Source organism: Mastigoproctus giganteus, chromosome 6, assembly GCF_048544385.1.
Source record: "Mastigoproctus giganteus isolate SK-2022 chromosome 6, ASM4854438v1, whole genome shotgun sequence".
Classification (NCBI taxonomy): Eukaryota; Metazoa; Arthropoda; class Arachnida; order Uropygi; family Thelyphonidae; genus Mastigoproctus; species Mastigoproctus giganteus.
The window spans coordinates 221,080,298-221,093,098 of NC_143580.1; the positions used below are offsets into that span (position 1 = coordinate 221,080,298).

Below are 12,801 nucleotides of genomic sequence, written 5' to 3' on the forward strand. Positions count from 1 at the left end.
ACCAAAATCGGACTAAACTTTACCAAAACAAATCTAAAAAACTCAAGTATCTTCTAGTGAGTACTGACCTCATCGTTTCGCATATATAGGAAAGAACCCCGAGGGGTAAGTTGGAGGAAAAGATCGTTAACGGTCAGAAATACGGCTACCGGGTTTAGGCAGCAGGTGGCAGTTTTGACTGCGTAAAAAGCCAAGAGATAATGCCAACAGATCTGAAGTTTACGCCCTTACATGTCCATTAAGGGATGAATAGAGTTCACGGCTCAGAAAGCCCCTCGGGCATCGAAGAAAAGTCGAGGTATTTCTTAGCGTCGAAAATAATTTCAACGCACGTTTCCGACACTAGAGGGCTCTGAAAATAGAGCGTGTGGTCAGATATTCATTATAACTCTATGTAAGTTATAATGGTGTGCATACACCAATGGGGATTTAGACCCTTTGGTTGTAAACAGGTTCAATACTCGCATTTGTAATCTATGCATGAAGGAGCAGGTTCCAAATAACCCATAATCCTCTGATTTATTGGACACCATAGCTATAGAATGTCTGTTCCTTTAGCAAATGTCTTATTAGGCCTAGCTGCTTAGGCTTAGCGCCACACTAGAGAAATATTAGATGAGTTTTCAGCATCCAGTCCAACCAGGCCACCCTGGCACAGAAATATTGTCTTCTTACCCCCCTTTGTCCCCTTCTACTCTCTCTCCCCCCCACTGAAAAACTTTCCTTACCCTCTTTATGACAGTTAAGTTTGATGTTTTAGCTTTTGTAATTGGGTGTAGTCTTTCTTGGCACGTGGACAAATGTCTTCGCTTATAACGCCGGTCCTTGACCTTTCTGAACTAAAGGTCAACCCCACCGCCAAGGTGCCGCACATCCTGAAATATTTTGTGTGATGAAGCCATAGGGGTTGCTGAGACTATACCTTGTATTTGAGTGGTTTCTGATTTCTTAGAGACAGACCAGCCATTCGTATACTTGACCTTGTAGGTCGCACGTACAATTCTACTTTGCGGCACCTTACCACGATGTAGATCGTCCATCCACCTTTTTGACAGTGGCCTATATATTATTAGGGAACAAAAAATCCCCCAAGCGGACTAATAGTCAGGGGATACCGAAATTAATATCTTCGACATGGTTTGAATATTAAGGAGTGCTCAAGACTATCATAATGTAGAGGGTGCTTTTGGCCAATAAAAACTAGGATTTGAGAACCACATCAACCAGGTATTTGAACCCTACATATGGTGGCACCTAAAATTCGTTGTTCGTCCAATGTATCTTCTTTTTCTGCTGCGCAGTTGACTGCATCTTTCTAACCATCGCCTAGCTTCTTGTACCAAGTTAACAAAATCGATCAATAGAACCAATAATATTATTGGTTTTATTCATATTATATCTAATAAAGGGCGCAGCTGGTTTCCATCTCCTGATTTCAATGTAGTGTGGAAAAATAAATGGAAATTGGGACAACAATTTCTTCTTTGCATCATCGATTCCAACAAAAAAAAAAGAAAAGAAAATTCCATCAGATACGTCCAAAGAGAAGTTTTATCTTTATTGAATGTAGGTTAAAAAATACATTAAAAATTATTTTTATTATTTTTTGGACATATATGATATTTGTATAGGGAGAAATAATAATTGGAATCACACACCATAAATGGAAAACTCTGTTCCTTTATTTCCAATATATAATATATGTATTTATTCATATATACAGAGAATAAACAGTTACAGCTACACCATACACATTTTTCCTCCCACAAGCGACAACTTTTTTTTTTTAATAACAATCAATTGCGTATTTTAAGATTGTACAATAGGCTATTATTAACAATAACGTAGTGGGAGATGTCATAAAAAATAAATATGAATAGTATTTTAAATAGAAAAAATTATTTAATAATTATTTAGCGACCATATTGCCCTATGAGCCAACAGAATTCTATATTCTATTGATTATAAGTATGCATTTTCTTGGTTAAATAAATCCAGATAATTATTGTTTAAATATTTATTCGCTTTTAAGTTTTAGAATTAAAAAAATTATTAATTCCAGAAATTATTACATTTGGAACTCCTAAAAGAAATAAAAATATTTAAATAAATCTTTATATCTTGACTAGGGTTCTTTTTTTAACGTATTGTATATAATGTCCGAATATTTTTCTTTTAAGGAGAATAAAATGATATATTTAAAAAGATTTTTCATATAAAATGCATAATTATTTATCACGTATTTAAATCGGAATTTGAACTGCACTGTTTAAAGTAAATTAGAATTTTAAATAATTTTTAAAAATTAATAAAATTATTATAAAAATCTTTCACATTAAAATCCAAATTCTGGGACTTCTGTTTTTTTTTAACTATAGCACCCTACCCAAAGATTGACATGGCCTTAAAGAGATCCTGTTTCTTTCTAATTGCAAAGATCACCAGAGCGATACAGTTATCCATAGCTATCGATGTATTTGACAGTACCTCAAGACCAATAAGTATCCCGCATTACGAACATTAACAACTAGGTCTAAAATAAGAACAAATTTTACAATTAAGGGGTTAAGGGACAGGTTGATCTACACAGAGACATAATATTCTACAACAAAGGCTCTAAATTTTGCGTAAGATCGAGTTACTTGTCATGCCTTGTTCGTGGTAGTGTGTAGTCCTTCACATAATTCTCAAGATGCTGAACAAATAGATATCCTATCTTTACAAAATATTAAGCACCCCAGGGTCTGCAATGCCAAAAATACAAATATCCGATTTGAAATCAAGTTGGTAGGGGCAATTGTCCATTTTGGTCAACAGATGCGGATGTGGCCAATGAATCCTAAATGCAGCTGAGACGTATTATTTTTGATACTGTTGATTTAGCGCCCCTTAAGAAATATAAAAATTTGGATATTGGGCAATCTACCAAAGGATATCGATTTGTTCAATATCCGACTCGTCCAAAAATACTTTACACATGTATTCTCCAAACAGCATTTTTCTCACAGTATACACAGTATATACTCTACACGGTATTTTCAAAAAATACTCTATACATAGAAAGGCATAAACATAAAGACAGTGTTCTACAACAAAGCCATGATAATCTGCAACAGTGGTATAGACTACATCTGCAGCTGGATCCCCAAAAACGGGCCCAGAGTTCCCTTTCTCTATTCCACTAACAATAAACAACTGTATCCCAGGTCTACCGACACTCTCCAGTCGGACTGTACAATGTACGCTTCAGAATAAATATATTCGAAGAATTTATCAAATCGGCTGCTGACAGAGGTAAGGAAAGATAAAAATCAGGATTCCAAATGATTGATTTACAGCCATTGGTGGACGGGATACAAATCTGTAAATTCGGATTTATTTTATTATTAATAAATAAATAAAAGTGGAAAACAGCGCAGTCGAACTGTGGGTACAAAGTCCCTAAAAACTTTTTCATACGAAGAAATAAACAAAAAAAAAAGGGGGGTTATCAATTTATTAACCTTTAGCGCGGATTTTAATACCGGCTACAAGAACCGTTTGTTTACAGATAGCAGCGTACACATAATAGAAATGGACAATCACGTGTTAATAATACTGAAGCGTCACGTGTTTAATTATTGTAAGACCAAGCGCGTGCCACTTTTCCCGCTGAATCCTACCACGCGTTTTATTGTTAAAAAAAAAACTTGCACATTTCTCACGAATTCCTAGCACGCGCTCCATTGTTAAAATGTGTACATTTCCCGCTGTCCTAAAACGTGCTCCATTGTTAAAAATGCATGTTTCTCGCTCGGAAACAAAAAACGTCGTCTGCACAGCTTGGATGTCGTCTGTAAACAGTCTCTTTTTTCGGAAAGTGGTACCAGACGTTGGTGGATGTCGATAAACTTCACTGACCACACGAATCCCAACTTTTCCTTACATACACATTCCAGTATCACCTGAAACGAGAACACCCTTCACATTTAAATGAAGTGTCAACGGATTCCCTACCTATTTCGTCCTTAGCCGCTTGAGTTTATCAACAGTCCGTCACACGTTCGGTGGGCTGGAGTGTGTGACAAAGGACGGGGGTTGTGGAGGAGGAGGCGGAGAGACAGGAGGAGGGCTGCAACTAAATTCCGATGTGGTGGAAATGGCTGCGGGGCTGCAAGGAGCGATGCTGTTGCCCCCAAAACTTTCGCAGCTGCTGCTGGTGTGTTCGCTCGCTTCCTTGGCCGACTGCCGATGCTGCGAAGGAGTCTGCCTGTGGGACACACCGCTGACTCCCACATCAGGACTGATGCCGCTGCTTCCAGCACTTACGAGGCTGGTCTTGTTCCCGCTGGACTCTTGGGCCATTCGGATTTGTTGTTGGAGCAACCTGTAAACAATAAACACTGCATTTAGATTAATGTCGCAACCACAAGATTAAGCTGAAATTCGTCCACTTTGAATAAATATTTTACAGCCCAATACATATTCTGTTGTTATGGAAACAAGACATTTCTCAGTCACGTTGTCCTAGCACGTATTATCTTTTTCAAAATGCGCATTTCAAGCTTGGACTTAGCGCGTGTTCTATTGTTTAAAAAATGTGTAAAATTTCTCACTCTCATGCTGAGCACGTGCTTCTTATTGTTGGAAAAAGTGTACATTTCTCACACTCATGCTCCTTATTGTTGGAAAAGTGTACATTTCTAACTCATGCTGAGCGCGTGCTCCTTATTGTTGGAAAAAGTTACATTTTTCACTCTCATGCTCCTTATTGTTGGAAAAAGTTACATTTCTCACTCTTATGCTCCTTATTGTTGGAAAAGTGTACATTTCTAACTCATGCTCAGCGCGTGCTCCTTATTGTTTGTAAAACGTGTACATTTCTTTCTCTTATGCTCAGCGCTTGCTTTGTTAAAAAGATGTGTGCATTTCAGACAAACTAAGCGTGTGCGCTATTTAAAATAATCTATGATTTGCAAGCAACAGTTTTTAAATGCTGTTTATGATCGAGAAATATACATCTTGGATTGAGTCTTTAACCAACTTTAGGGAATTACTTCGAATTTTCAGGTCACCTCCCCACATAGCCACCCCTATTCAAAATAACGCTTTATGAATATATTTGGATTTTTCACTTTCATTATTAATTACGAAACTGTTTTGTCCTCACATATACAGAAAACACCAAATCGAAATCAGCCCAGCCCAGTTGCTTACAGTTTTTTCTCAGCTAACACGCGACTGGTCTCAGGCCACCTTTGACGTTAGGAGGTCCTTCAGGTGCGCAAGATCCCAAATTGGTGATGTCTCTCCTTGGTTAGATTACTATTTTAAATCTTCCGATCCTAAGGCTTGCTCAGATCGTGTCAGTAAATTTATTATCGTAAGAACGAAATTCTTCATTCCGCTTTCCACCCTAAAATCTCTTTTATCCAAACTTTATGTTCTCAATAAATGAGGCTAAGGCCGTTCAAGACAAAAATGGTGCATATCCCAATTGGCTTGTGTCTAATCACTAGTCTCATTTCCTGCCTACACTAAGCTCACAACAGTTGTTGATGCAATTTGTTAATAAATCCGGACTCGATTTGAAAACTACAATAACAAGAAAGTTGTCTCTTCAACAAATGGTATATTATCTTGCTAGTTCCTTACCAAATAAATCGGCCGCAATTGCTTGTCCATCCATACTTCTATCTCTGTGGCTTTTCTTGCTTATTCCACTGGTGTTTTTCCTTCTTCATGGAAATTTGATAATATCCAGCCTGTTCCTGTAAAGGGTGACAAATACTTCATTGAAAGCGAATTCCAGTTGTCCCCTCATTGATCGCCAATATGGTATCCGTCAGCGTAGATCCACTAGACATATTGGATTATGTTCCTCATATTTGAACCAATTTGACTGAAGTGTTTGTTGAAACTCAAGCATTTCCTCTTGACATTTCCATGACTTTTGATCGTGTTTGGCATATATTTCTTCCAAATAAGCACCCATCTCGTGATTTTCCGATTTTTTCAACTGGGTAGCCAGTTTTCTTGCTGGTAGATGGTAATTACAAAAGTTACAAATTTTGTAATTGTATGAGGTTGCTCTGAGGCAGGTTTTGCGAAGTCTCTTGCAATTGTGTTTAGTATCAACGCGTGTATTTTATGAAATGCTATCAAACTTCGCAGGTTACGCTAACAGTAACCTTTCTATTTGTTAAGGAACTATTAAGTAATTGATATCTTTGCTCCATATAGCATATTTCAAGCGCTTATTTTTCAATAAAGTGATTTTTATTAAATCACAAGGTTTAATAAGATCCAAAAATAATATAAGTATTATATTATTATACAATAATAATAATAATAATAATAATAACAATAAGTAAGAAGAAACTCCAGAAGCCACTGCGGATAACCGAAGATTTCAGCAATGATATCAGGATGGAATTTGGTGTAGACAAATGCAAAACCAACGGATTGCATCGATAAAAATTAGTTGGCCAAAACTACCACCTGCAGATGGGTAAAGAAATCGAAGCCACGACAGAAGGAGAGACCTACAAATACATGGTGGTGATGCAGGCTCAGCAGTTCAGCAGCTCAGAGCAAAGCTGAACGCAGGAAATACAGTAAACGCCATAAGCACCTATGCATTCCCAGTGTTAACATACTCCCTCGGGATCACAGATTGGACTAACTCCCAACTGAGGATATCATGAGAAAGACAAGGAAAATGATGATCAAGGGCCGCCAACGCCAACCGAAGTGGAGAGACTGGCCACAGCGCGTACAGACAGAGGGAGTGGTTTGACAGACCTCATCGAGCAACAGAAGAAAGCGATAGCGAGCCTGAAGGATTTCTTGCAGAAAACCACAACGCCACTCTACCAGTCCATTAGATGGACAAGGTGTCTCTTTTAATTGCGGTCTCCAGGGTTTCTCCTATATGCCTCTCTAAGATGGACAAGCGACATACCCAACTCAACCTAAGCGAGGGTACACTTCCATCAAGAACACAGACAAAATGGCTTCCAATTCATGGTTCACTAGCGGGATGCTCTTCCCCATGAAGAGCATCCTGCTAGCGTCCAAGACCAGGTAAACAACACAAGGGACTATTGAAAATATATCTCCTTGGAACCCGGATTGACAAATGACACATGTCGACGATGCCACCTGGCCTCAGAAACTATTTAGACACCTTTTCAAATTTCGTATGAGTTAAAATTTTTAAAAATTGCGCAAAAGTCAGAAAGAAGCAAAAATATATTCATAAGTATACTATTTTTCATTTTTAAACAACTCTGCATTAATTATCCAGTTATGTGGAACGCAAATAATTCCAATACCCTTAAAGATCCTATTTTCTTTGCATTATCTCTATTTAATTTAAAAAATTAAGTTTTTTTTTTTTTCAAATTCTTTATTAACCTAATTAATACGGTAGAGGAAGAAGACCACGTTAAGCTTTTTAACAAATGATTTGCTATAGCTTTTAAATTACAATTGACTACATGAGTGTATTTCTTCCTCCACTCTGTTTGTATAGAGTTAAGTGTGTTTAGTTCTATACAAATATGTACAGTAAGAAACTTCCTTATACCTCGGACCAATCTTTGCTGGCAGCACAGTGCTCATAATCACCTTTCTTGCCACACCTTCGAAAGGAATGATTCTAACCTTGAAAGCTGAATCTAGTAAAATCTAAATGAATAAGGAGTGTTTATTGATTCATCAATAGCTATACGACCAATAAAAATATCAAATAACACATTTTTATTGGTCTACAAATCAGAAACGTCTTGGAGGACAGTTTTGGAACTTTAAACGAACTTGAAAACCAACATGAAGCGGTTAAAGCTGCAAGGGATAAAATTCTTAACCTACCAATCCTTTCATATGCGAGTTTACTTTTTTTATACGGAGAGAAGAATCTTTTCTTTTTAACTTCCTAATACTTTTTCAATTTCTTTAGAAATATAGCTCTCTTTCTTCCAACTCAAGATCTTCTTTTCCCACATATTCCCGAAAATAAAAGTCTACCAATCGTTAAAGTTTCATTTGACAACATAGGAATACATTGATATGATGTTATCCCTAAATCGATCTCTACGCAGATGTGGGTTATTTAGAATTTCCATCGAGGCAACTAAGGCCAAGAGTATCCAATATATTGTGCCTGTAAATTGTGTGTATTCTCTTGTGTCATAATTTCGTGTAGGCAAATTTCCTGGAGAAAGACCATGTAACTCCAAGAACGAGACTGACTAACTGGGCCACGTGAAAAAATCCATGGCGGGCACAGTTTGAGGATAGAATGCTTGTTTCTTTTAATTGGTAGTATGAAGCGGTTCGGGGAACAGCTTCCCATGATCTAAGCAAACACTGAAAAGCAACAGTGCAAAAAATCACTGATGTACAATGTTGTAATAGATTTATGCGTATCAACAGGTGGACCGAATTCTTAACCACTCTCTCACGTCTCTGCTGAACGCTTATTAGTATTTAAAATTATCTATTTATTAAAATAAAAACAAATTTAAATTAAGTACGTTGGAAAATGCTTAATGAAATTTTCCGGCCCTTCCAACACATGGATGATTTGTATATTCACCTTCCATAGCAAATTTGCATAACTCGTTATTCCTAATACTGCGAAGAGAACAGAATCATCCTTGATGCAATTATGCAGTCTAGCCAATGAAAAACGATTCTTCAAAAATAAAAGTCAATAATTTCATATTTCATCTTTTGTATAGCTTAATTTATGCGCGATCTTTATCCACCTTGTAACAAACGAAATGCATTAATGGCAGTGCTGTCGACATAAACATCCGTCAGATCCTGGATAGATATATTACAATACATTCAAGCCACCTGCTCTTCTATGCAGTGCATGAAGATAAACAAACAGGCATCCAGACAAGTCAAAGAGTTACACGCAGTATTTTACATTTGCAGAATATCTTTTAACCTGCCAGACTAATAAAGCACAAGCGATTTGGTAAGACCTGTCTGGTGCTTCCAGTAAAGACAGAGGCATCACAACGATGTTTTGAGAGATTTCCAAGAATAAAATCAGAAAACACGTTCTACGGAGACTCACCAGGTGACGCTGTTATGAAAATTATTACGGCTAACTCTTTACTAGACATGATTCCAAGAAACTACACCAGGAGGCAGTGTTATAAGAATCAGTAAGTATTTATATTCTCAGAATGTTTGCCAGTGGCAATTGTTATTAAAGCACAAATAAAACGGCAGAAAATCATCCTTTGTACATTTCTCACTCGATCCTATCGCATGCTCTTTCATTTTCCATGCTTTTTCATTCATCGCATGCTCTTTCATTTTTCATGCTTTTTCATTCATTTCATTTATCGCATACTCTTTCATTTTTCAACCTTTTTAATTTCATTTATCGCATGCTCTTTCATTTTTCATGCTTTTAATTTCATTTATCGTATGCTTTTACATTTAATTTATTGCATGCTTTTTTTTATTTGAGACATTTAAAAAGTGCACCCGCTTCAATAATAAAAAAAAGTATATTTTTTCATGCGTCCTAACGCGCTCTCTATTGTTAAAAAAACTGTTAATTTCTCACTTGAGCATGCGCCATTGTTAAAAAAAGGTTAATTTCTCATGGAGCCTCGCACGTGCTCTATTGTTAAAAACTGTTCATTTCTCACTTGAGCATGCGCCATTGTTAAAAAAAGGTTAATTTCTCATGGAGCCTCGCACGTGCTCTATTGTTAAAAACTGTTCATTTCTCACTTGAGCATGAGCCATTGTTAATAAAATACAAATTTCTCTCGCGCAGCCTAGCACGTGCTTTATTGTTAAAATTTTGTTCATTTCTCACTTGAGAATGCGCCATTGTTTAAAAAAAAATGTAAATCTCTCACGCAGCCTAGCGCATGCTCTATTGTTAAAATTTTGTTCATTTCTCATTACAGTTGAGCATGCTGCATCGTTAAAAATCTAGATTTTTCATTTCTACTGAGCACATGCTCTGTAGTTAAAAGGTTTTGTTTCTCAGCAGCCAAAAAAAAAAAAAAAAAAAACGATCCTTATAAATAGAATCATGAATAAGTATGCATAATATGCAAATATGGAGAAATATCTATTCATTAAGTAGGGAGGAAGGCCTGATTTCAACAACGCAAAATATCAAAAGCTTTAATCAAAACAGATTTTAATCTCCAATTTCCCGATGACAGGTATATCCTGGTTCTGGTACTCAGAAATGTTAGGTAAAACGGTTCAATGGACTTGACATTACCAGACGAGATGTAAGAGGCCAAGAACTGATCAACTATGCACCTAATGATGGGATGTTTGCTGCTCTGTAGGCAGCGAGGAGAGGAGTTGTAACTGAGACTAATTCTAGGTAAGGTCATGAATAAACCGATGGCAATGTACTCTCTGTAACTTTGGAGGGGAAGGGAATTTAATCCTTATTTTGCTGTAAGATGTAGAATGCTTGAGATGTTATCCAAGCAGATTTCACTCAACGAGATATTTATGATTGGACGCAGTTTTTTAAACCAGTAAAGATTCAGATGAATAAATGCATATAAATGATAATACTGACCCCCTTAACAGTGATCTATGAATAATGAATACTGTCCACTCAAAATTATTATAACGTCATTGCTTTTCAATAAACCTGTTGGGCATTATTAATGCCACAATTCATGTAAGTGATCATCTACAATCCGAATTAGGCTTAAAATGTAGATAAACAAATAGAATCAAGTACATTTTCATTTAAGGATACAGCCAGCTTACTAGCATCCTACTTTTTTCCTAATCTAAATCACCTTTTTGGTAAATGACCACAGTGCACTCCACTCACTGCCTCCTGTGATCTTCCGATCGAAACCTTTGTTTCCTCTAATTGAATTCCCTCCTTCATCGTTTAGCTTTTGAAATTTTCTTATTCCACTGACGTGTTTCCATCGACTTGGAAATTTTCTCCCATCCAGCCACTTCGTAAAAAGGGTGAAAAATCTCTTCCATCCGATAACCAAGCCATTGCTCCTCTGCTCTTTCCAGAGTAATGGAGAAATCCATCAAACGCTACTCTTAAACTGTTCTGTCTGATCAATGATCGTCGATATGGTTTCTGTCTGTGGTGATACCTTGGCTTATGTCACTCATCTTTGGACTAGTTCGACGGAAAAGTGTTAAAACTCATCCATGGGAACTGTTTTCCTGAATTGCCATCAGTAATTCCTCCACTCTTTTCTAAATTAGTCCGAAAACATGCTGCACCCATCCAACATCCATTCGCCGCCAGTTTCAGACTCACAAAACCAAACTTTCCTTCTTCATCATTTATCTCTTCTGCTGGTGTAAAGAAGAGTCCTTTAAGTGGGACTCTTCTTTACATTTAAGGTCAAAAAATTTGAAATTTTTCGACCTTCTGAAATATAGTCAAAGTTGAATTGCAGTAATTTCTGAAGTGGTTTTCTTACAGTTTTCGTGTATAAATGGGGCACGAGAACCTGTCAGGTGCCCCGCCACTTTTTGCAATTATTTGGATTTTGATAGAAGAATGGAGTGGTATTGGACAAACACCGATGCTGTTTGTTTAAAGTTTCGGGTTACTTGTTTTTCCTCTCACACTAGGCCAATAAACACCTACCATCTCACCGTAGTTGTTTTTAAAATATTTATTGTTGTCTTCACAGCTCAAAGAATATAACACAAAACCCAGAATTCTCTCAAAATGGCCGCTACTCTAAGGGAAAGAAAGTTTCGAATTTCATATAAATATCGAAATAAGTCTGAAAATGGAAGTAACAAATATTTTTTTATTTTTGAAAATAAAAGGTGGGAAGCGTATAGCTTGTTTTAAAAAAAATTAATATTGTTTTAATCAGGAACAGTCGCGATCTAAATACCAATCCCTGAGGGATTCGATCTTATCTAGACACGCCTGTATTTCATTTTTAATCAGTTTCGATGAGTTACCCTACTACTGAACTTAGACTAACCGGTCTATAGTTACCCACTTTATTCTTGGAACTACATTTATGGTTTGGCAATACATTGGCACTTCTTCAGTGCAAGGAAAGTCCCCTGAATCCAATGAAGTCCAATGGCCGATTTTTCGGGAAAATATTCATCTAATTTTAATAAATATTAAGAAATCCATGATTGGTAGAAAACGACAGTTGCAAAATTAAACCACGTGTACCGAAACTTCCTAGAGCGTCCTAGGTCTGCTCTTTATAGTTAATCCTAATATCAGAAGAATACGGTATTCGTTTATTAGCGTGACATCGATATAAATAAACTCGTGAGAGAAAACCGCTTTAAAAACAAATTACAGCTGTTGCTAAGCAACAACCTCCAAAGTACAACCTACCAACTGAGACATTACTTCGTTTTCGATGGAGGTGACGCAAAGCAGAGAGAGCGAACAGCTGTTGTAAACACAATAATGGATAAACTGATGATTGCGATATGAAATAAATATTGGTTACTTAATTTCGCTCTCAGTGGAAAGGAGGCTTCGAAATCTGCAGGCTGTACTTCTGAACATCGCCCCTGCTGGGATGTTCCACGAATTATCCTTGTCACCAGTAAACACCTGCTGTCCATGCCACCTCATGTCACCACCTCGCTAATTAGCAACTACAAGCTATTACGTTGTATAACAAGGTACGGGGGCTTATGAATTCCATAACTCATTTCCATTAACATCTCCTCTCGCAACCTGACCGAAACCGACTTCCGGTGAGAGATCCGCATCACCCTGCGCTAATGGCTTTAAGTGATGGAGCGACTTGTTACAAGTCATTACACACTGATTCATGTTGG

The 12,801-nt window shown here is 37.0% G+C and overlaps 1 protein-coding gene across 1 annotated transcript in view; it reads right to left on the reverse strand.

Annotated features, from left to right (window-relative positions):
• Nucleotides 1–4,035: 4,035 nt before the first annotated feature.
• LOC150085006 (homeobox protein SIX6-like) overlaps nt 4,036–12,801 on the reverse strand; it is a 32,298-nt gene continuing 23,532 nt past the window's right edge. Inside the window, exon 2 of the mRNA XM_090376432.1 lies at nt 4,036–4,366. Within this exon, the coding sequence (XP_090232558.1) occupies nt 4,036–4,366 (331 nt within the window). The remainder of the gene's footprint in view (nt 4,367–12,801) is intronic.